Here is a 22514-nt window from a genome sequence, read left to right as displayed (position 1 = left end):
ACCTATTTGTGTGAAGTAGAAATATGTGAATCCTTGTTTTAATAACTGGTGCTATCATCTCTCACAGCAATGACTTCAACAAAACATTTCTGCTAACTCTTTATTAGTCCTGCACATCAGCTTGAAAGACTTTTAGCCCATTCCTCCTTACAGATGTTGTTGGGCTTCTTGGTGTGAACTGCCTTCTACAAGTCCTTCCAGAGTATTTCTGCAGAATTAAGGTCAGGACTCAGCTATTCCAAAACATTAACTTCCTTTTTCTCTAACCATCCTTTGGGAGAACATTCACATCCAACCACAGAACATTTTTCCAGCCACCTTCTGACTTATCTACATGGTCTTGTAGACAACAGTAATGTTCTTTTTGGAAAGTAGCTTTCTCTTTGCAACTTGGATGGAAATCTAGTCACATTTTTACCTAATCATTATGCAGAAACAGAGCAAATTATAAAAGGTTCACAAACATTCAAGCAGCATTGTATATATAAAGTTTGATTGATTGAGATTAAGGGCTATGTTTAGTACAAGGTGAACCTCTGATTGAACAGTGTGCTCCTTGAATACTGCAGTGCTTACTCAAAGATGATCTGACTGGGCTTAACGGATTCAGACAGGCCTCATAAAAAGAATGAAAAACAATAAAAAAAGGACTCCAATCTGAAACAGCAAGGGCAACCTTCTGATTATTGTTATTATGATGATTTTTCACACCTCTTATACTATAAGTGTGAGGATAGCAGATAGGATATCCCACCTTTCTTTCCTTGTCTTTCATGGATGAAAATATTACAGTGCGCTAGTTTTTAATTATAGTCTTTTAAGTTTTACTTAACTTGAATATCTGCACACTGTACATTTTACTCCACTATCTGACACCTATACATAAATAGAAGGTCATGATTTTACAAACAAAGTGGAACCATATTAGAAAGATTACACAGCATTGCATCAGTAATAATGAAATCAGAACCAGATCTATTTGCCAAGTAGCAAGTACATGGATTCAGTGTGATCCAGATGTTAACATTCAACAATAAACACAACAGTGTAATAAATCGCACCCTATTTAACATTTCTGTATAGTGTGGGTGGACTATGTGCTTATATATTGACATGATAGAAGTATATGAATTCCAATGTAGATGTTATTATGTTTAATTGTCAATAAAATGTATGAATAATAGTACTTATAAACTTTTAAACTCTGATACTTCGCCTCAAGTATAACATTTTCTACCACTGCTTATTATGGCGTGTTGTTTCTGAATGGCGCACTAGTTTGTCCCTGTACGCTTGCCGTACTTTCACATGACTGCCACTGCGTGTGACTGACCTGCATTCCTCCAGTGGCAGCAGCTCTGTCAAACTCACTCATTTTGATGGCTATCGGAGTATAAACAGTAGTTGTGAACACAGTTACTCGCTGTCGTCCTGTGGTATGTAGTAACTTTAGTCTCTAGCTGCACCAAACAGCTGACAGTCTGCGAGTTGTTGGAGGATTTGTAACTTGTGTCTCGGATCTGCAGCTAAAAACATTCAGTTCTTCTTTTTTTTTTTGAGCGCTTCTTCTTCTTCAGCCTTTGGGAATTCAGAGATAACTGATGACTGGAGAACATCTGGCTTTTTCTGGGTTTCGTGTCGGCGATGGCGGAGATTATGCCGCCAGAGTCAGTAAGGTAAGATCAGCTGGGATTCAATCTCACATCTACTTCCAGTTTAAGAGCTGGAACTTCAACCTGCAAAGATGAGTCTTCTGCTAAATCCTCTAGCCTCTGAGCTCTTCTTCGTATTATTATTGCTTCAATGTTTCTTTGCATGAAACCTGGCATGATGCACATGATAGTAAATGCGCATCCATCCACAGTTTGCACACTTGTACACACTAAAGTTTACCTTGAGTGCAGATTCTGCAGTTCAACCTCAATATAAAATGCATTGGAGCATGACAACAGCAACTTTGAATGAACAGATGTAATAAAACATCTTCCATATGTTTGGATTTGAAGGAAACTGAACGCAATGCACTGAAGCCTGTCAAATTTGTGTTTCCTTTTTAGTCGTGACATGACACATTCAGAAGTCTCTGTCTATTTTTTTTGGCAGGTGTAAATTTTTTTTCCTATATGATGGATCCAAAGTCAAAGGAGAGGGCGACCCTACAAGAGAGGGGATCTGCTACTTCTATCCTGAAGAGGTTTGACACCCAATAACTGTTGCAGAATATCGGTGGAAATCTGGTGGTTCATATATTCAAGCCCCAGATTTTAATTCTGTAATTGTGACCCTGATCATCTTTTCTTATCTTCCTGACAGACCCCAATAGATCTGCAGGAACTGCTCTGCGGCCAGCTCGCTGGTGTGGGTCGATGTGTCTCTGAGCTTTCCTCCTCTCCTGTTCGCATACTGAGGATGCGCCGCAGCAAGTATGCCATCCGCATGAAAGACGACTTCTTCTGGGTGAGTGAGCTCGTAGGTGGTCCAGCTGCAACTTTACAAGCTGCTTCTGACTTTGTTTTTGTCCTGAATATTCACTTTTTCTTTATTCTCTCTCACAGGCTCTGGGCTGCTCAGAGGAAGTCCCCACCGTCAGTGTCTGTGAGCTGCTGGATCAGCTCATAAACCTCTTTTGTTTCTACAATGGCTCCGTTCGCCAGAGCTACCAGGTGCACTCTTCAGATGTTAAAGTTCTTCTGTAGTAGTCTTTTTGTGTTTCATAAGTCTGATTTGTCCCAGAGATAAAGAGGCTACCCTCTAAAGATGACTTGCATCAGCATCAAGTCAAAGATAAAAGTTACAGACTAACGTAATTCAAGAGGTTATTTGAATTTAAAGTCAAAATTACAATAAAAGGGAGCACTTTGTTGTAGTTTTATATGATTTTATACAGTGGATCAGTGAAATCGGATGTATTTTATAAACATTGCATGGGGGTGTTGATGCCAGTAAGTGATAATCTGTCTGCATATTTTCATTTGAACTTTTCTTTTTTCACTCTGTAGCTCAACAGTCAGGTAGTCCTGGCTGCTAGATGGGCTCTGTACCTCTCACACCTGCTAGCAGGGACATCAGACCTTAATCACATCTTCAGCTGCTTGAGGACCATCGACTCAACTAACGTACGTCTGAAACATTGTCTCAGTTCTGCAATTAACCACCATTGCTGTGACACGTCGATATTTGGGGTCAGGATATAATTGTGACGCAACATCCTGTGTCATTGTGCAAGAGAACAGCAACGAATGCTAAGACACACATTTCTCTGTTTCTAATCTGCCAACCTCATGTCGGCTAAATCCATGAAATTTGTGACCTATTACCAAACTAATCTATTTGAAGTTTTCATTGCAATATTAATGCTTTCTTCATCACATTTAAAGCACATTTAGTCAAATGTCATGGGTGGCACAATTCTCCAACATTTGCAAAGGTCATGCAGAGACATGCCAAGTCATATGACACAATAGATGAGATAACTTCAATAATATGATCCACATGCACAAACATGTCTTGTTGTACTCATAAAGTTATTATATTTTAACTTGTGTATTTATCATTTTTCAGTTGATGTACTTTCAGTTGGTTATAATAAGTTTTTTTATTATTTCTGTCCTCAGGTTGACCCACTTCTGTTACTTAAAGCTGCTCTCATTCTTCAGGCCTGCCAGCGCTGCCCTCTAGTGTTAGCAGGTTGTATTCTCTTCAGAGGAAGGTAAGCTGCTGGTATGCTGACACTTAGACTGAAAGCTTTTTTTATCAATAAAACGTTCTTGAACCAGACTTTTTCCCTTTCCTCTACAGAGTTGTGAGCACACAGATGTCCCCGGATCTCACAATGAAGGTCATGGTTCATGAGAGTGAAACGCACCACAAAGTGAGACATGACATTTTACACGTTTTACATCTTCTCCTTTATCTTTCACCAATTTATAGAACTAAATAATAACAAGAATAAAACTAAGCAACTCTGAACACAACTTTAGCAACAATGTTTCTTTTAGACATTTTAATAAAGCCAGATTACTCTTGCTTTCATTCTTAAAGGAATAGTTCAACATTTTGAGTTATATGCAAATGAACTTCCTTGCTGAGGGTTAGATGAGAAGAGGATGCTACTTTCATGCTTGTAAGCCAAATATGAAGTTGAAGCTAGCAGCTGCTTAGCTTAGCTTAGCACAAAGACCTGAAACAGAGGGAAACAGCTAACATGTGTATGTCCAAAGGTGGCAAAATTCACCTACCACCACCTTAATAGCTGACTAATTAACATGTGAGCTATAAAGGAAACAGTTAGCATTTATAGCTAGCTGTTTCCCCATTTTTGCAGTCTTTATCTCAAGCTAAGCTAATGCGGCTGCTGGCTTTAGCTACATGGGAATGTTTTCATTGAACTCTCACCAAGAAAGTCAATAAATATATTTCCCCAAATGTTAAATTGTTTTCTTAAACTGAAAACCGTTTTTTAATTTTAATTTAGGCCCTGAAGCCCAATGGACCGAGCACCTCCAGCTCATTCGGTGGTGCTGTGAGCTCCACCACTGTGTACCTGACCATGTCTGAACTTCAGTACCTGCAGTCTGCTCCTGTCGACACAGAATTAAAGTACTGTTTCCTTCAGATTTATTTTTACAGAAAGTATTTGAGTTACACGAGCTTGGTGTAACATTTCCAAATTCATTCTTAAACTTTTTCAATCCTCCAGGTTCTATTCTACTCCAAACAAAGACGCTCCCCTAAAGAAGACCCGCCTGTCAAGAACGTTATCTGACACACCCTCCTCTGAGTCCGAGCCATCTGATCCAAGTGCCTCCCAGTCTCCCCAGAAGGTGTCCTCCTTCATCCCTCACCTGTCATCGTCAGACAACTCGGTGTTCAGCCCGATTCCATCACAGAGCACCCCCAATCCACTCCACCCTGCATCCCCGTCCCTCGAGCCTCGTCTCTCAAATGGAAAAAAAAACTCCCATGAAGCAGAGGAAGAGGCTCTAGATGAGTCCTACTATCACAGCTTTCACAGTAACGGTGACGAAGGCAGCCGGATACACGACGAAGGAGACGTCTCCGCGCTGCAAGAAAACTCATCTCATCTCAATGGAGCAGATGGAGACGCAGCTTGCGGGACAGTGTTTGACCTACGAGGAACAGAGTGTGGGAACGAGGAATCGTATGGCGATGAGGCCAGGGGACATGGCAGCGGGAACACAGAAGGCTACCAGGCTGAGACAGGAGATCTCCCTTATCTCTCTGATGTTTCTGACAACGCAGATGAGGCCCCGCTGGTTCCCATGACGCTGTACCTGCACCGGGTCAAAGGTTTGGTACTGGCCCTGCTGGTGGAGCCTCTCTTCTTGAGTGACACGGCTTCCATGGAGGAAGTGGTGAGAAACAATCCTTCATCGCATTATTACGTTGAGTGTTTGTGAGCACAAAAAAAGCTTAATGATGCAGTTTATTTAAAGCTGAATCTAAAAAAGTGTAAAACAAGCATCAAACATGATTTTAAGTAAGTTCTCCCAGTTTATAAGTACATGAATGCCTTGTAATGCTAATATATGGTTTCCTCAGACAATCAGCTCTGCTTTTCTGGTTTATACCTAGTATCACAGCTGCCTCGCATCGCTGAATGGACTGGAGGCCCATCTGAGGACCATCTCTCCAGGGGCCCCAGCTGCTCCAGGACTCTCCATCTTTGCCCATTTTGACTGTATTCAGAGCACGCTTACATGTGAGGCCCCCCCCACAAACACTTCCACAGTCTCTTTCAGTTCCTTCTTTCACTATTATTCTATTATATCATTCTTTACTTGCTTTGTAATTGCACGGTTTTCACTTTCTCTGCTAGATTTAGACTAAGCTTTTCTCGCTCCACCCTTTCTCGAGAGGGAGGGGGTGGGGGTTGGGGGGGGGGTGTCGTAGTTTATATTTGTCTTTGCATGAGCTGACGGCTAATTAGTAAGACTGTTATCAGCATTCTTTTGTGCAGCAGGCATGTCTGTCCAGGTTAATGTGGCGCAGGTACTGCAGCCTCTTGTTATTGTGTGTCTCTGTAGCCAACCTGTCTGGTCGACCAGGGGGAGCCCCGGAGCATCCTTTTGTCAGAGCCATATCACTTCTTCACTCGCATTTCTGTAACACTGAAACTCTGCAGGAGGCTATTATCAGGTCAGTACGGCAGTGACGTGCTGCTGGTGGTTGGGGGGTTTCTTTCTTGCCTTTCATGGCTCCTTAAGTAGAAGTCGGGGGTTGGGGGGAGGAGGAGGGATCTGATCTGTCAGTTCGTCACGTCTATCATCACATCCCAAACAAATGTTCTTCCTCTACTTGTGCGGATTACACGACCAGCCTTCACATCTACCAGAAAACAATACCTTTTCTATTGTTTTTCCTTTTTATTACATCACTTTGCTCTTTTTCTCTGTTGCACGTCGTCATTCTGTTTACTCCAAATGTAAATGTGTCTGAAATTGTGACCACAGGAGTGCTGGCGTCGCCATCTATGGAACTCGCAGCGTGGCCCAGGAGACTTATTTCCTGCAACACGGGGGCTCCCTAAGGAATTCAGGCATCCCTAACCACCAGGATAGTGCTTTCTCCCTGCCCAGAAAAGCTCGAGACAAACTACTGAAACATGGGGTTAACCTGCGCTGAGGGGAGTATTTTATTATAAATCTTGAAGAAATGTGCTGAGAGTAACGGTAAAGAGAAAATTTAAGAATATGATTTCAGGCTTCCTCTTGTCTTGTAGCTGCAGTGGTTAACAGATGATTTGCTATAATACACCATACAGCGAATCATACTCATAGCAGAACTTCCTTATTGTTATTGTTCTATTTGTATTATAACTATGAATTGGCTATTACAATAATATTAAAGTTAACATTTTTTTGCCACAGTAATAAGCTTCTGTTCACACACTGCACATGTTTTGCAACTTTTTGCATGTTAAAGATTCTTTCCGTTCATCAACACTGAATGTAATAATTGCTTGTTGTATTTAAGATTGAATCCTTCAGAAAATGTTAAGTTTACAGTTACTATGCTTCTCCTTACTATAAAACTGTTGATTTATTACTATTTTCTAAAAAATTATAATAAATGCTTTTATAAAAGTTACTTTGTTTTTTCAAATCAACTGTGGTTTAAAAAGTGTTATTTAACTTACCTTTCTATTTCTTTATCCTTTTTAAAGTGTCATTTAAAAAAAAAAAGGAGAATTGTAATGTTTACTGAGTAGAAGTCCACTGTGATATACTGTAGAGCATCATTAGTGGAAATTAAATGAATACGTGATCCTTTCAGTGTTGAGTCTTTATGTGACCTACTTTTGTAAATGCTTGTTTAAAACCGCAGGGGCAACAAGGCTGTATTAGGGCCATCAGCGGCCCGCATGTGACCCCGCAATTTGGCCCCATTGTTTCCCAACAGCCTTTAATGCCGTGTTTCAAAATACTGAAAAACGGTGTGACGCAGCCGGACGCGCGCTATTTGCCAAACGCATGCTCATAAAATGTTATCATTCATGTTCCACTGTTTCTGAGCTTTACTTGTAAATAAGATCGTTCTTGATGATCCGAATATGGAGTAATTAGAGTCATTAGCTAAGTAGCTGAATTTGAATGGTTGGGGTCGGTGCTCGTTGGGGCGCCTCATTATGCAAGCGAATTAAAAGAAAGCAGTGGGGGGTAAATGGGTGGTTAAGGGCACGAACAAAAAGAGGGGCAGGGACTGTGAGGAGGGCCAGGATTCAAATTCTAAGTGGTAAGATGTTCCCATTGTCAGTAGGGATATATAGCAGGCACACTGGAGAGTTTGGAGAGCTGGCACCGCAGAGGATTCATCATTGAAGATCCGCAGGTCAGGATTCAGAAATATTACCATGGCTTCTTCGTACTACTCTTGGATTGCTCTGGTTCTTCTCTCACTAATGACAAGTGACGTTGGAGTATTTGGCCGGGCGGTAGACACGCGGGGATTTTTGTCAGAGTCACCAGAGATCGCAAATGAATCACCCACACCAACTTTACGCACGGAGGCGCACCGGCAGCAGTGCGCAGAGCTGTCGGCTCCTTGGCTGGAAAACACACAAGCTCTTCAGGATAATTCAACTCTGCTACAGCTCCGCGTTCGGCCCTTTTCTCCGGGAGTTTCTCGGGGCCTGGTTTTCCCGGGGAAATCTCTTTTCAGTTTTGTGCGACGGGTTTACCGTTGCTGTCAAGAAGGACTAAGCTGCAGAAGTGTCAAAGGGATTCAGGGTCGCCAGAGAGGAGGTAAGACAAAGTAAATCCAACTAAAACACATCACATTGCCAGATTTGTGTTGCAGACTGCAGTAATGATTTAGAGACGCGCAGGCCTCTGATGGACTGTAGGCTGCCTCTCCAAGGAACATGGAGATCAAGTTTATCTCCTTTAGGTTAATTAAACGTAGCTCACTGCTGCATAAGAACAACTTTTTTGTTTTTGAAACTTTAGGAGTAGTAAAGTAGAAAAGCAGAGAAGAGATCAACCAGTTCAGAAGGCTTTGAGAGCACACACCCAGTTCACTACTGCTGGAGTTTCTTCCAAATTGCTGATAACCTCCAAACACATCTCTCACATAAGTTTAAGTTTAATTGAACTTACATTTAAATGTCCATTTGAGTCAGTTATCCAGTGTGGATACAGAAAAAGAAGGCAGTTCTCTAAAGTTCATGGGTGTTAAAGAGTAAAAACTGAAGAGAACTGCTGAGCTCATACACATGAACACATACACATGCAAAATCCTATTTGGCACAGTAAGTAATCCAGTAATCCACAGAAAGTAATCCAGTTAGCATGCACAGATTATAGTGATAAGAACATAAACACACACACACACACAAACATACCCAGACAGTCATATGTGAACATATACAGTATATTACTTGTATCGTGATGTTGAAAAGGTGACACTGCAGTGGGTGCATGTCCTCTGGTAGATGTCATGAGCACTTTTTTGGTGCATTTCATAGACTGAAGCTGTAGAATTGAAAAGCATTGAGAAGCAGTTTGGAGGGCATTAACAGCTTGGTTAATTCAGCTGTAAAAGAGGACGGTGTTATCTGCATACAAATGAGTCATAGCTGGCTTAATGTCCTCTCTGAGAGTTGTTGAGATATCCTGCTGACAGATTAACAAGGTATTAGGAGTGAAAACATTACCTCTATGGCGAAGACTCCATTCTGATCCCTGGGATTGAGCGTGCTGCTGTGACATGAAAAGCTTTGTCTTATTCTATTACTGACGGACATTCACTCATCATTGCCCTCCTCCTCTTCCTCTTCCTCCTTCTCTTCTGCAGATACAGATGTGGAGTTTCTCCTCACCAGCGAGATCCTGTCATTGACAGTTATGAGAGCTGAGCTTCACCTCCAACTTTCAAACCCACAACATCTGGATGTCCGTCCTGTGCTTCCATTTATGGCAAAGCGCAACCTTCCAACAAGGTAACAAGTCTCAGTATAATTCTAACTTTAATCATGTGTTCAGTTTTACACATATCCTTCAATTTCAGCCATCAGTCTGAAGGCTTCTGGGAATCTCAGACCTAAATGTCTCCCTGTTGTCTCTCACCTCTTTTTAGGTATAGTATGTGGTCACGGGGTCACACGGTGGAGCTGAGAGTGGACCTGCTGTTCCTCCTACAGATTTTGCAGGAGGCGGCAGGCGGTGCCGGAGGGGGTCCCAGCTTGATGAACATGCGGCGGGTCATGTCTTCTCCCAGAGGGGATCCAGGAGCTCTACAGGACACTGACGGCAATGTGTGGGGGGATGGGGTTGCCATAGCGCTGCCTGCTCCTGAACTGGGCCTGGGCTTGGGCTTGGTGCTGGACTGCAGTCATGGTGGAGTGGGGGCGTCCTGCGAAACCAGCGGCGTTCACCTATCACACACACCTTTCATGGCTCTGTACTACAGATAAAGACTGGACTGAGATCAGTTGAGACCATAAAGGAAGAGAATCATGTTTCACCCACAGATGCCTCAAAGCATATCAAGAAATATTGCACTTCAATGTCAAATCTATTAATTTATAAATGTTATGTTTTGTACAATAGGCTATATATATTATGTAAATTGTGAATATGATATACTGTACGCTTATGGAGTCATTATTTGGTTATTAAAGATCAATCTAACAATGACTCACGACAAAAGAGGATGAAAAGATTTTGACTTTAGTGTGTGGCCACCTCCGTTAACGTGGTTTTGTTCAGCTGTGCTCCTGTTTTAGATATTTGTCTCCCAACACCTTTTGAGCTTCTATTTAAAGAAGTTTTCACAGTTGGTGGAAAAAGCAGCACCTGGACAAACAATGGCTAGTAGCTTACATGTGCTCTGACCCTGCAGTGCCTGTCCCTCAGGAAATATTGTTAGACCTTTGTGTTACAGATCTAAAAGTTACTCCGAGGTGTATCTCACACTCACAAGATTAGACCGAGTATGTAACTGCAAGTGGAAAAGCATCCTAATGAATATGCACATGTCATACTGGAGTCAAATAACAGCAGCAACACATTCTGATAAAATAGCACATTTATTAAAAAGAGACAGCATTTATCAGCATTTCCCATTTTTGCAGATATACGCCACATCTGAGTAAGATCAGGGGCCTCGAACACATCTCTCAGTCCACCCGCTGCAGCCTACAGCCCTCAGAAGAGCATTTATTTATCTGACTCATGTATATCTATACAGTAGGATTCTTTACTCATATTTAAGCACACACTCGCGCTGTGTGGTCGATGGCAGATTGTTTGTGCGGTCCGCCGATGGGACGATGGAGAAGCTGGCAGATTTTTTTTTTTTTTGCTGTTCAAATTTGTCTCAGTTTAAATTCATTTAAGTTCAGTTGCTTTGAAAATGAGAAATGAGAAATGAGGAGAAAAAAAAAAACAAGAAACAATTTTACATTAATTACAAAGCAATTAAAATGCCTCTTTTAGGGTGCCAGTGACAAGATTTCAAGAAGATTGGGATTCATGGCAGGGGGAATAATTAGTGATGAAAAGATATGACAGGTTTGCGCCCCCCCACCTCCCCCACCTGGTTTATTCACTGCTTTACCAGGCAGGGAATTAAAGAAATGAAGAACCTTTAGTGGCATGTTGGGACACTGCTTTTTAAAGAATTTGGATGGAGTGATGACAATTCTTTGGTTCTCATGTGAAAAAGAAAAACACAGAGCAGATCTTCATTCCACTCCAGTTCATCAAATAGTGAGATGTAGTGACAATAACAGGATTGATGTCTTGGAAAAAGGCTGGTGAGGAGCAAAATATATAAAGAGTGTGAGTGGAACAAGAGCTGAACATATACAGTAGGATCCATAAGTGTTGAGAGCCTATTTCCAAATGTTTCTGACTGGCTTTGCTCCAAGAGAAGTTGAGGTTAACAATAGACTGGGGATTATCTTCAATTCTACTGACAGACTTTTGACACATGGAATGAAAATCTAGCCCTGAAACTCATGTTTAACAAGAGAAGAAAGGAGAGAGAGAAAGATAGGGGGAAAAAAAAGAAACTGATATGATATAAGCCAACAAAAAAAAAAAGTGACCTCAAGGCGAATGATGGTAAAGCACAATGTATTCAATAATTCAAGGCAACAAAGACAAACACACAAAAAAAATGACAAAATTTTTTAAAATACATGAGGCAGTGCAAAAATGTCACACCAATAAAATATCACGTTTAAAATTCAAAACAAAAAAAAACAGATCCTGAGGAAAAAATTCAAAAACATACAAATCCAAGCGTATTATAAAATATCTCCAGATCAGCCCCACTCTGATTTAAATTATATAGAATAGATTGGAAGATCCCACATTTTTCAGACACAATCTCATTTATTTGATTTCTCTGATACTTTTAATCCTGCTTTATACTCTGTACCACAACAACCATTCCTCCCCAGAAGAAAAGCCACCAAGTCTTCCTCAAGAGAAAATTCAAAAACAAAAAACCCCCTTTAACACCTCGGCTACGACACAAAAGTGATGATAACAGAACTGTCGTCACACCATTAAAAAAACTAAAACGAAAGTGTGATCTTGTACCTTATATACACACGCAGCTGTGTAGACTTGCAGAGGAACAGAACATGGTGACTTTGGTGCTGAATTACTTGATTTTTTTTTTTGCATCCTTTCAGAGGAAAAAAAAAAAGGTGCTAATATATGTGTCTTAAAATGAGTTGAGTTTAGAACTTAAAGAAAGAAAATCAACTCCAAAAAGCGGCATCAACTGGCCACTAACTTCTCGCTTACCGTAAAAAAAAAAAAAAAAAAAAAAATCAATCAAAATATAGGAAGGAGAATCAAGGAGTGAGGAAGGATCCGCAACACCTGAATAATTAACCGTTTCAAGTACTGCATATGGCGACAGCAATACTGGCAAGGGGGTAGGGTGGGTTGGAGGGGGGGGGGGAAGGGGGACATTTAAGACGCATTAGTGAAACAGGCAAAGTTACAAAATCATCCTCGGAGCAGAGCTAAGCACTTAAGGGAGGTAACTAGATACATAAATAGGAGGGTTCATGACACAACTCTACTAAAAATTAGGAACAAAGCTGCTTTTCAGTCCGTGTGGAAACTTAAAAAAAAAAAAAAAAGATCACTGTGCAAAAGGTGAGTGGACTCTGATAATGTGGCAATGAAGCAAAAAGCAAAAAGCAACAACAAAAAAAAAAAAAAATCCCCTTGCTTGCTCAATCAATTCAAGAACTACAAGTAGCTTAATTGCACTCAAAGTTCACACTGGGGTGGGGGGGGGGGGGGATAGGGGGGGGGGGTTGCAGTCAACAATTTTTTTTTTTAAGACAACAGATTTGAAAAGGCTCAGTGAGTGAAACTTGAGGGGAATTCAATATATATGTTGATCTTTTTTTGTCTTTTCTACTCACACTCATGCTGTGCTTTCTTTGAATGAACTTTTGTGGTACAGACTTTTGGGGATGTAGGAAACAAGTGCACTGACTGGAGCAGATTCTCATAATTTATTATATTAACATGGAGCTGAGGTTTTTCAGATAACACGGAGGACTGAAGCTTATGGCCTGTCAGAGTCAACACAGCATTCTGTTTTAAATAGAAAAATAAAACAAAAAAACCCCAAAACAAGCCAAGTAAATAAACAATTACAACTGCCCCCCCCCTCATTCCTTCAGCCACTTCTTTTCTCTAAATTCATTTTCAGCCTGCCTGGTTCAAACACTTGCCAACAGAGGTATCACAGAGTGTAATTTGCAAGCTTTGTGTCAAATTAAAAAAAAAAAAAACAGGCCACATTGTTTTTTTTCTCATTTCCTTACAAAATAAACAAAGACATTCTTTGGTGAAAAAAAAAAAAAGAAAAGAAAAAGGCAGGCATGCATAATTAATGATAGAGCAGAAAAGGCAGCGAGCACATTTAAATAGAGTGACGTAAAATAATCTGGGCTTGCTTGAGTTCTGCATTTCACAGCATAAACTTTGCCTCTCACTAAACACAGTTGTGGAGTCTTTCATTCAAAGAAACTAAAAAGGCTAACCGTTATAGGGTCGATGCTGTCGCCTCGTGATATCTGGATTTTAAAATGCATTCTTGGGGCTTGGAATCTGCGGTCGCTGTCGAGGACTATTTTGTTAAGGCCCTGAATCTGTGTTTTGGTGGATTTTATTTCACACGTGTCACTGGCAGATTTGTTGAAACTCAACCTATATTTCTGTAAAAGGCAAGTCGACTTAGACAACAAACAGGAAATAAACCCAAAAATCTATTTCTGTCTTATTTCAGCATTTTATGGCAAGTAGATGATGGCACGTTAACGCAGGACTAACTTGATCGGAGTGGAAAGACACACACACACACGCACACACACACACACACACACAAAAAAGCAACAAGTTGAGAAAAATGGGAGCCTCTCAAATGGAAAACCGTTATTTCCACTAACTGTCTGACTCGTGGCTTCTAATCTATTTAACCGATTTCTAAGCAGCACCATTTCCAATTGTAAGGTAACATGTCTGACCAGATGCTGAGCAGGAGTGTTAAACAGAGTGTGTGCGTCCTTGCTACACCCAATACAAAACAATGCTTTTTTTTTTTTTTTTTTTTTGTTTTGTTTTATAAAACGGGCCCGGACGTATCACTCCTGAGCATCCCTTAGCTGCTGAAATGTGGTTTCAGACCTTTTGAAGACTGGCACCTGTAAAAACCCTGCCTGGTGTCTTGAGTGGAAATGACTAACATTGTTCGAAAGGGTCAGCAGAGGTGGATGCGAAAAAACACATTCACGAAAGAAGCGCACGGCATACACTTCCCCACATCTTCTTTTTTCTTTCCTCGGCGGTGCAATTTGATGGTGACAGCAGCGTTTTTTGCTTCATCCTGCGGCGGCTTTCTGAAAAAAAAAAAAGTTTGTCTGTTTGTCCTCCGTCTTGATGATCTTCTCTCCCAAGCCTTTCAAGCTCTCTCCTGTGTGTATGCTTTTTACCTGTGCTGCTGTTGTCCCCCCCCCCCCCCCTCCAGGCCCCCTCCTTACCCCCACACCCCACCCACCCCCATCTCTCCCTCTCACTCTCTCTCTCTCTTCATAGTCTCACGTCCGTCTTGTCCTCCTGACTAGTTTTTCCGCTTCACAGCCGACAGAGGCAGAACAACGTGGGGATGAACACCCCGAATGCCACTAGGATGGGAAACATTAAGCTGCTGTTGTCGGCTGCATATGGGTTTGGTGTTCGGGGTCCTGACTGGACCCTGTACTTGGAACCTGGTGGGAGCTTCTTCTTCCCGACTTCGTCACCTCCTTCGGTTTCTTCCTCTTCTTCCTCCTCTTCCTCATGCTTCTCCAAGCCAGGGTGAGGCTGAAGTTTAGGTACATCTGTCAAGTAAAAAAACAGAAGGGAAGACAGGGGAGGTTTAGTTTGAATCACACAAATACAGAGTAGTCACTGGTATAGAACTCTGCCACTACATATGCAAATTAATTCATATAGTCTTACATTTGCAGTTTTGAGACTTACCCTCTAATGTTCCTTTCATTACATAGAGAGCGCAGACCTTGGGGTTGTCATAATAACCCTGAAAGACAGAGTAGATCAGCACCGCACAGCAGAGACAACAGCAGCACATGTAAGCAAAAAGAAGATGAATCATTTGGGAACACAAATGCTTTTAAACACCACACAGGAGTGATGATAAAATAGAGACTGAGTTCAAAAGGCTGTGATACATCCTGAGGGACAGAGAAGTTAAAATACAGCTTCCAACAATAGGCCTGTAATCATTTTGGGAATCACCTGTTAAGCGATGGAAACCTTATCTTGTTATAATGCTTAATTTGACACGGAGAAAAAAAATTGCTGGGATAATTCTCATGTTTGCGGCCTGTGTGTCTCAAAAGTATCTATTCAGAGAGAAAGGGAGAAAATGCACAGAAGGCAAGCGATTCTACAAAAATAAATAAATAAAAAGAAGAAAGAGGTCACTGCAGAATATCCTCCAGCTAGAGATAAACTTTTTTTGAAGTATGCCAGCCTATAAATTTAGCCTACAACCGATGGCCTACAAACACACTGGCAAAAATCGTATGCCTGTTAGCGCTGAGAGCTAACCTTAAAGGGAATACTAATCACAATGTTTCATACTTTGTGGCCAGAGGCAGATTCCACAGTGTGTGTGAAAACTGAATCAAAGGTTATCTCTCTGATGCTTTGCTGTTTTTGGAAGTGTTTGTGCAAATATGAGCTGAATAAACAAGCGGGTGTCAAACAAACACGGACGATATTATTCTAATTGAAAAGTCGTTGTGTAGCAATAAGCTGCTTTTTTAGTTTTGGGTCATTTTGTAAAATGTTCCTTATATAACCACAGGCTTTTATAGCAAACGATTTAATTAAGCCTAAAACGGTAAAATCTTGCACTGCTTTTGATCTTGTCTCCGCACTGCCAGTAGTAACGGATGTACTATATTACTGTATCACATTATGCTGCGCTGACTGCAAGGAGAACATAAAAAGGAAAGTGTAATACATGTCAGGTTGTATAAAGTGTATAAAAAATAGAGTGCTAACAAACTGGAGAGGAGACACGCCAGCCAAATTAAAAAATGCTGCTGCAGGCACATGGACGACACTACAAGTATTTACCAGAAAAAAAAGAAGATGTGCCAAGCAAAGAAATGACTTACTATCCTCATCACAAAGATAGCAACAGATAATAGGCTGTTTTTATTGGTTAAGGATGATGGATTCATGGCTCTTAAAGCTTATTTAGAACCAGTCTACAAAATCTTAAGCCATCTGCTATAACAGCACATCTGTCGAGTGGTCAGTCATTTATCTTTTATGGTGCACTAACACCATCCCTTCCTGAATCCCAGTAACAAGCAATCACTCTGAGAACTTGAATAAGAAGACAAAAAAAACCCCACACTAGCTTGAATAAATAGAAAGAGATAGAATTTGACAGGGTATATTCAGGCACAAGTTATTAAGTAGGAACTAAAGCCAACTTAATTGCTACAGTTCATGACAAGTAAACGGGTGTGATAAAAGCTAGTAGATGAGGGGCTTCTGCCATTTATATTGCCCACACACTCCAACTGCCTTTCAGACGTGTGGTTCATTATGTAAATGTGCTGGCAATTTTACATGTCAGCTTAATTTCTGAGCAAGTCCCAAGAGCCTCTTTTCTATATAAATAACATCTTACCTGATTGGAGCTAGTAACACTTTCAGTACTCGTCATATTAATGTAAAGGTTACAGCGGAACATGATTAACACGAGAGCCCTCAACCAAATATGGTCTTGGTCGATTAGCGGTTGTTATATCAAGTCATTAGTCGGCTAGTCATCACACGTTTATGAAATCAGTTTAATTATTTAAATATATTTTTGGGGCATCAGAAAATGGTTTGAATTCCAGGACTGAGAAATGAGTAACATTCTTAACACTGTGCTACATTACAGACAAATAATAATGAGATTTTAACACATAAATTGTGCACGCACAAAGCGAGCTGTCTGTTAATGATAATACTAATAGTGAAAGTGGTAAAGTTAATGATTCTGAATGTGTCAGAACAATCAGCAAGAACATTCAACAACACGTAATTTATCAACTTGTAACAGACTGGGCTTAGGAATGGGATTAGTGATGTGCAGAGCTGCCAAAGCTAAGTGAGATGCAAACTAAACTCACAGACAAACTGCATGTTTTTTTGTGATGCTAATGGAAGGGCTAACAGCGCTGTCGCCTATCTTAAGGGGCACAATAAGGGAGGAGGTGTTGTGACAAGTTTGGAGGGAGCTGCAGCAGAAAATCTTCTCATTTGAAAGCTTTGGTTGACCATTATGGAGCAGCCCTAATGAATATGCAGAGATATTAAATGGGCAACTTGTTCTACCTTTTGAATAGCACTGAAATAAATGTGGTGCCTATTTTAAATTTTCATATTCATCAAAAGACTAAATGAAACAGCTAGAGCAACACTTTTACACACAGGTTGGGATGAGGTGTTTCCCCTACAAAAACATAATGCATTGCACACGGAGCACTCAAAGTTTTAGTTCTGCTTCTCAAATGAGAAAAGAGCAAGTAAAAAGAAGGTTCCCAAGGGTTGGGATTTACTATATATTGGCCAATCAAACAAACAATACAATTGTCACAAATTTGAGCAATCCCCGCCCGGCAGGTATTGCAATCAAATGATCTGCTCCTGCATTATGTTCCACCTCACAAACCTGTTCAAGCAGGACTGACTACTTTTAAAGTGTCATTGCAAACTAAGCAAACTGACACTCCCATTTCACAGACAATACAGATTATTCTCAGATAAATTAACCAAAAACAACTCACCTTGACAAACTCCACAGAGAGCTTGCCGTTGAAAGTGGACACCTCTCCCTGCACGCTCAGTTTGCCACGTCGAATAGAGAAGGACACTATCTCATCGTGTGCAGTACTGTGACCCACTCGATCAAAGATATCCAGGTCTTTCACCACCACGTGGCCATTTAGGCGGACGTCAAACACCTAGAAAAATACAACCCGCAATCATTAACTGCTCATTCATACACACATAGCCTCACATTGATGATGCTATCAATAAAATGTACAGATAAGGATTCAAACAATTTCCAGAGTGCTGTCTGAAACCTGTGTACATTAAAAGCAAAAAAAAGGCAAAACAACTTTAAATAAATATAATGGCTAAATGCACACACTCTCCATTCAAAATGACTGAAATTACAACTTTATTAAATACATACTTTGGAACATATCCTCAATTAATGAACTGCTGTACCTTTTGCTGTGATTGAGCGAAGTAAACTTCTGCATACTTCATAACTAGTATGTAGTCGCCTTCCTCACGAATGGGAACATCATATCCGAAAGTGTCCTCGTTGTAGCGCTCCGTCTGGTACAGAATCTGGTCCTCTGGACTGGAGCGCAGGATTGGAAGTCGCACCCCATAATCAGATGCTAAAGAGGAGAGCAGCATCAGGTTCAGTGTGTGCCCTTTGCTCACAAGACCACATTAATAGCTGCATTGCTGGGAAAACTGATCGTGTTTTAAATTGAGTAAAGCACCACATTGCACAAGCCCTGACCTTTTCCTGCACTCAATAGAGTGCCCCTCTGTCTCAAATGGCAAGTTACCACACAGTGTTCACTCCAACTTACAATTACAGTACCTCTGTCCCAATAACTGGATCCAGGAATTACTCTCTACTACCAGTTTGATCATATCATCACCTGCTTCCTCTACATGCCGAGAGGGGCGGAGCTGCAGTCCTCTATGCTGACTCCTCATTAGTTTTTGATTATATGCGGAAGCCATACCATGCAGTGCTTTCTGCTGGGATTGTGTGTTACTCTGAGGTACTGCTTTTTACACTTACAATGTCAAATCTCAGCAAAACCTTGCAGGTGTAGCCCGGCCAGACACACTATGCTCATTTTTCATCAGTTAGCCAATAATAACAGTCAACTCACCTTTCCCAATTTTCCCTTCCAATGGGTCCTTTTTGAAGTGAATACCGTGCACGTCTACATGCGATTCACCTCCTGCATTTACAGCCCAAATAACCCGTTCAGCGAGGCTGGGGCCCCCGCCGTCCGCCCAACATTGCTGTGCCAGCAGCGACAGCACCGCTGCGACCAGCCCGGCGACGAGCCGCGCCGTGACCCGCTGCATCTCCCCACACAGCCCGGTCCTACACACAGACACAGCCCGGCCCAACACAAACACACACAGCGTCAGTAGCTGCTCAGTTGCTGCATTAAAAGGAACCCCTTCCCACATGTAACATTAACCACACAAGGTTAGCTAGCTATGACATGCAACACGATATCTGTAAGTTAGCCAGGATGCTAACGTTAACAGTACCGATACCGGTAGCGTAAAAGCACGCCGACTCAAATAATGACAGCGAAATTATACAAAAACATTCAACCTTGAGATGAATAAATCCACGACAAACCCCACCTCTTTTTTTAACGAGGCAAACACTACAATATAACAAGGAATTAGAAGCGAGTAAGTTAACTTAACGTTGGTCAGTTAGGCTAGCTAGCTAACCAAAAATACTTAATGTCTCTTAACTCACCTTCTCCTTTCACAAATATCTTCAAGCTGTTCTTTTTTGCCAATGTGTAAGCGTATCTTACCCGTTGCCTATATACTCTACACTGTGTTATAACTTTGTGCAGATATTCTCAGTTGCGGGTGTCCAAAGCTACACTGACTTTCATTCAATGTGTGCATGTAGTGTGCAGCCGTGCTCAGCTGCAGCCTGCCGCTTGTCTGACCTAACATGGGCTACCTCACCTCTCACTGAGATGACTGACACATGTGCTGCCGTATCACAGGCTGCCGCTGCTTCCCTCAACTACAACCACTGAAAAAAACTAACATTTCACACCAGAGAGAAGACACATCATGTTTTACACTAACGACTCTGAATAAATGTGTTAATCATGTCGTAGGTCGTAACTTTTGACATTTGCTCGTATTTCAACACTGATTGACAGAAACGTGTAGACTTCAGGTCCTGTGTCTGTTTTCCACGTCAAACGAAAGTTTTTCTGGTTTTAACGCCCTGAGTTTAGGCTGTCAGGTGCACACTCCCCTCCTCTCTCAGCAAGAGTAGCTGATCTAATGTCAATCATCTAACCAAACTCTGAATTTTACCTGGTGCAGTGTGCTCATAAGGGTTATTTTACAGGCTAAATTCAAAAGTAGGTGAGCACAGGTTAAACTTGGGCCAAAAAAAGTTGGACCACCATTACAGTTTTATAAATGCTTCATTGACACACATTACTTTCTGTATGATGCCCCTATAGTTCTATTGTAACATTGTTATCCCCTTTACCTACCAGTTTAATCATCTATTAGGCTACTTTAGACCTAATAGTTAATTAATTAACCAAGGTTAAGCCAGTTACTGTAAATTTCATAGAGCACACAACATTAAGAAAATAGTCATAAGAGTTAAGATGGAAAACCTTACTGAATAGAAAGGTTCATCCTCAACTTTTATTTCCTTCATTATTATTTATATAGGCAATACCCTAAAAACTCGTTTAAAAAAAGGCCAAAAAAACTTTCTGTCCAGGAAGTCTTTTTTCATATTTTTCATATGAACTCATCACTATTTTCTTTATGTTCTACATTATTATTAATCATTATTATTAATACTGAAGCACTTCAAGTTTCACTATGATTGAAAAGTGCGATACAAATTATAACCTTTAAATAAAATAAATACAAATATGAATACTTCCTTACATTATCATTCCGTTCTGGTAATATTACACACGTGGCCTTTAAGAAGTCTCCACGCCCCCCTCTTTCCGGTTTGGTATCGTCCCCTTGGTCAGAGTCTTGTCCAATCAGGAGAGTCCAACGCAGCGCGCACAAGGTGCACTCGAGGGTTGACCAGAAAGGGATGAATGAAGATAGTTACTATGGCAACAGTAATAGCTCTATGGATGACGAGGGTTTCATTATTGCTTTTATACTTAACACAGTTCTTTATCCTCAAAACGGAGCAAACATAGGCTACAACCTTTTAATGTATAATTAAAAGTGTTTGCTATGGTGCTGTATATTTTTTTAAATATCTTGCCGTAAACAAATCAGCAAAGTCCCTGAAGGTAATATTTCCATAAAATACTTTTCATATCCATAAATGCAAATATTTGTTGTTGCAATAAAGTTCCTCCAGAGGACACATATGTAGTGCAGCTGTGGGTGTTGCTGTGCCTGCAACAATCACCTCTATTCTTTCTTGATATAAAAAAAACCCTTCTACTTACACTGAACATTTTAATGGGCTAATGTGTTCATTTAAATTGATGCATTAGTGACCCATTAGCTCTAAATAGTTTTTGTAACAGTGAAATAAAAGTAGGCCTACTGCATGCTGCTTGGTATTGGAAACACATCTAGTGTGTTATTGCTGCCCAAATAAAGCAGAAGGATATCTCTTTATGACATTTATGGAAAATGTACTATAATATCTAATATGTGTTTCACAATAACTTACTATCTAAGAAAAAAAAATTCCATCCAAACTAAATTAGTCAAAGGTCACATGGTGAAAGAGCAGAGGGACTGTATTTACATTCAATGATTGGCACAGTGACGATTCTGCAGTGTAGCTGCAGGTAAAGCTAACCATGCCTGCAATCTTGCCAGTGACATGTATAAATAATAGATATTATGAGGGAGTTTGTCCTCAAGACCAGCTGTGGCAGCACACAGTGCCATGCTAATATGCTGATAACAACATTCTGACATAGGCATAATAGACAAACAGTAAAGATTAAGCAATACCTTGAAATTTCCATTAAAAAAATAAGCTGTTGTCAACAAGTTTTTGTATGTATAGTTTCATTTTATGTCTAAATAACAAACTCACAACTACTACTATATTGTAATAGTATTTTCTTTGATCATTTCATCACAGCAAATGGGGCTCAAATGTAAACACCTTTTTTATTTTTCTGCAGTTTACTTGGCGAAATATTTTGTTAACTTTGTTAGACAAAAAAATGCAAATGTGCATACTTAATTTAATAAATTTCTCTCTTTGGCATGCATAAAAATTGCTTTGACAACACAGATTTGTGGAACATTGCCACAACTACAATCACTGACATTGACATACAGTACAGGTACAACAATCACATCCACTGAAAATACAATTCATATATGTCATTCCTACTGTATGATCACAGGTAGGATAAAATGAGACACATTTGTTTCCAAAGCTAGAATGAAAACTCTTGGACTTTAAATCTGTGAGCAATAAATGCCAATCTGCAGCTGCTCTAAATACACTGCAGAGGATACTGCGAACTACAGCAGACCAGTGTCAGTGAGCACTTTGGTTCTCCGGATTCAAGCTTTGAAAGAGAGCTATGCATGTTTAAGTACTGTTTAAAATACCATTGATCTCAGAACATAGTGAATAACATATATGAAAAGTATTTCAGAGATCTGCTT

At 40.5% G+C, this 22514-nt stretch overlaps 3 protein-coding genes across 3 annotated transcripts; 2 read left to right on the top strand and 1 right to left on the bottom strand.

Moving 5' to 3' along the window:
- Nucleotides 1-1339: 1339 nt before the first annotated feature.
- Nucleotides 1340-7102, top strand: hps4 (HPS4 biogenesis of lysosomal organelles complex 3 subunit 2). Its single transcript, XM_053325954.1, has 12 exons — nucleotides 1340-1676; nucleotides 2104-2194; nucleotides 2314-2457; nucleotides 2556-2663; nucleotides 3000-3116; nucleotides 3615-3709; nucleotides 3799-3871; nucleotides 4475-4599; nucleotides 4700-5375; nucleotides 5596-5722; nucleotides 6048-6159; nucleotides 6474-7102. Exons 1-12 carry the CDS (start codon nucleotides 1645-1647, stop codon nucleotides 6643-6645), a joined length of 1872 nt encoding a protein of 623 aa, XP_053181929.1. The 5' UTR covers nucleotides 1340-1644; the 3' UTR covers nucleotides 6646-7102.
- A 784-nt stretch (nucleotides 7103-7886) lies between these two features.
- On the top strand, nucleotides 7887-10117 carry si:ch211-170d8.2 (uncharacterized protein LOC571755 homolog). Its single transcript, XM_053325962.1, has 3 exons — nucleotides 7887-8264; nucleotides 9316-9460; nucleotides 9598-10117. Exons 1-3 carry the CDS (start codon nucleotides 7922-7924, stop codon nucleotides 9932-9934), a joined length of 825 nt encoding a protein of 274 aa, XP_053181937.1. The 5' UTR covers nucleotides 7887-7921; the 3' UTR covers nucleotides 9935-10117.
- A 2683-nt stretch (nucleotides 10118-12800) lies between these two features.
- Nucleotides 12801-20046, bottom strand: mlec (malectin). The gene is made up of 6 exons (XM_053325961.1): nucleotides 19612-20046; nucleotides 18998-19218; nucleotides 18306-18484; nucleotides 17858-18034; nucleotides 15021-15078; nucleotides 12801-14878 (listed from the first exon to the last, which is right to left on the bottom strand). Exons 2-6 carry the CDS (start codon nucleotides 19197-19199, stop codon nucleotides 14634-14636), a joined length of 861 nt encoding a protein of 286 aa, XP_053181936.1. The 5' UTR covers nucleotides 19200-19218; nucleotides 19612-20046; the 3' UTR covers nucleotides 12801-14633.
- Nucleotides 20047-22514: the final 2468 nt, after the last annotated feature.

This window comes from Scomber japonicus, chromosome 9 (assembly GCF_027409825.1).
Source record: "Scomber japonicus isolate fScoJap1 chromosome 9, fScoJap1.pri, whole genome shotgun sequence".
In the NCBI taxonomy this organism is placed as follows: domain Eukaryota; kingdom Metazoa; phylum Chordata; class Actinopteri; order Scombriformes; family Scombridae; genus Scomber; species Scomber japonicus.
This window is presented reverse-complemented; position numbering and strand designations above follow the sequence as displayed.

What these genes read in the sequence shown, in the direction of transcription:
- hps4 (XM_053325954.1), top strand. Translation starts at nt 1,645, where the DNA reads ATGGCGGAGATTATGCCGCCAGAGTCAGTAAG. An exon ending in TGTATTCTCTTCAGAGGAAG is followed by an intron (nt 3,710 to 3,798) that starts GTAAGCTGCTGG and finishes TTTCCTCTACAG; the next exon opens with AGTTGTGAGCACACAGATGT. An exon ending in CCTGTCGACACAGAATTAAA is followed by an intron (nt 4,600 to 4,699) that starts GTACTGTTTCCT and finishes TCAATCCTCCAG; the next exon opens with GTTCTATTCTACTCCAAACA.
- mlec (XM_053325961.1), bottom strand. Translation starts at nt 19,199, where the DNA reads ATGCAGCGGGTCACGGCGCGGCTCGTCGCCGGGCTGGTCGCAGCGGTG. An exon ending in TCGCTCAATCACAGCAAAAG is followed by an intron (nt 18,035 to 18,305) that starts GTACAGCAGTTC and finishes GTATTTTTCTAG; the next exon opens with GTGTTTGACGTCCGCCTAAA. An exon ending in AATGAAAGGAACATTAGAGG is followed by an intron (nt 14,879 to 15,020) that starts GTAAGTCTCAAA and finishes TTTACTTGACAG; the next exon opens with ATGTACCTAAACTTCAGCCT.
- si:ch211-170d8.2 (XM_053325962.1), top strand. Translation starts at nt 7,922, where the DNA reads ATGACAAGTGACGTTGGAGTATTTGGCCGGGCGGTAGACACGCGGGGA. An exon ending in TCAGGGTCGCCAGAGAGGAG is followed by an intron (nt 8,265 to 9,315) that starts GTAAGACAAAGT and finishes TCTCTTCTGCAG; the next exon opens with ATACAGATGTGGAGTTTCTC. An exon ending in AAGCGCAACCTTCCAACAAG is followed by an intron (nt 9,461 to 9,597) that starts GTAACAAGTCTC and finishes ACCTCTTTTTAG; the next exon opens with GTATAGTATGTGGTCACGGG.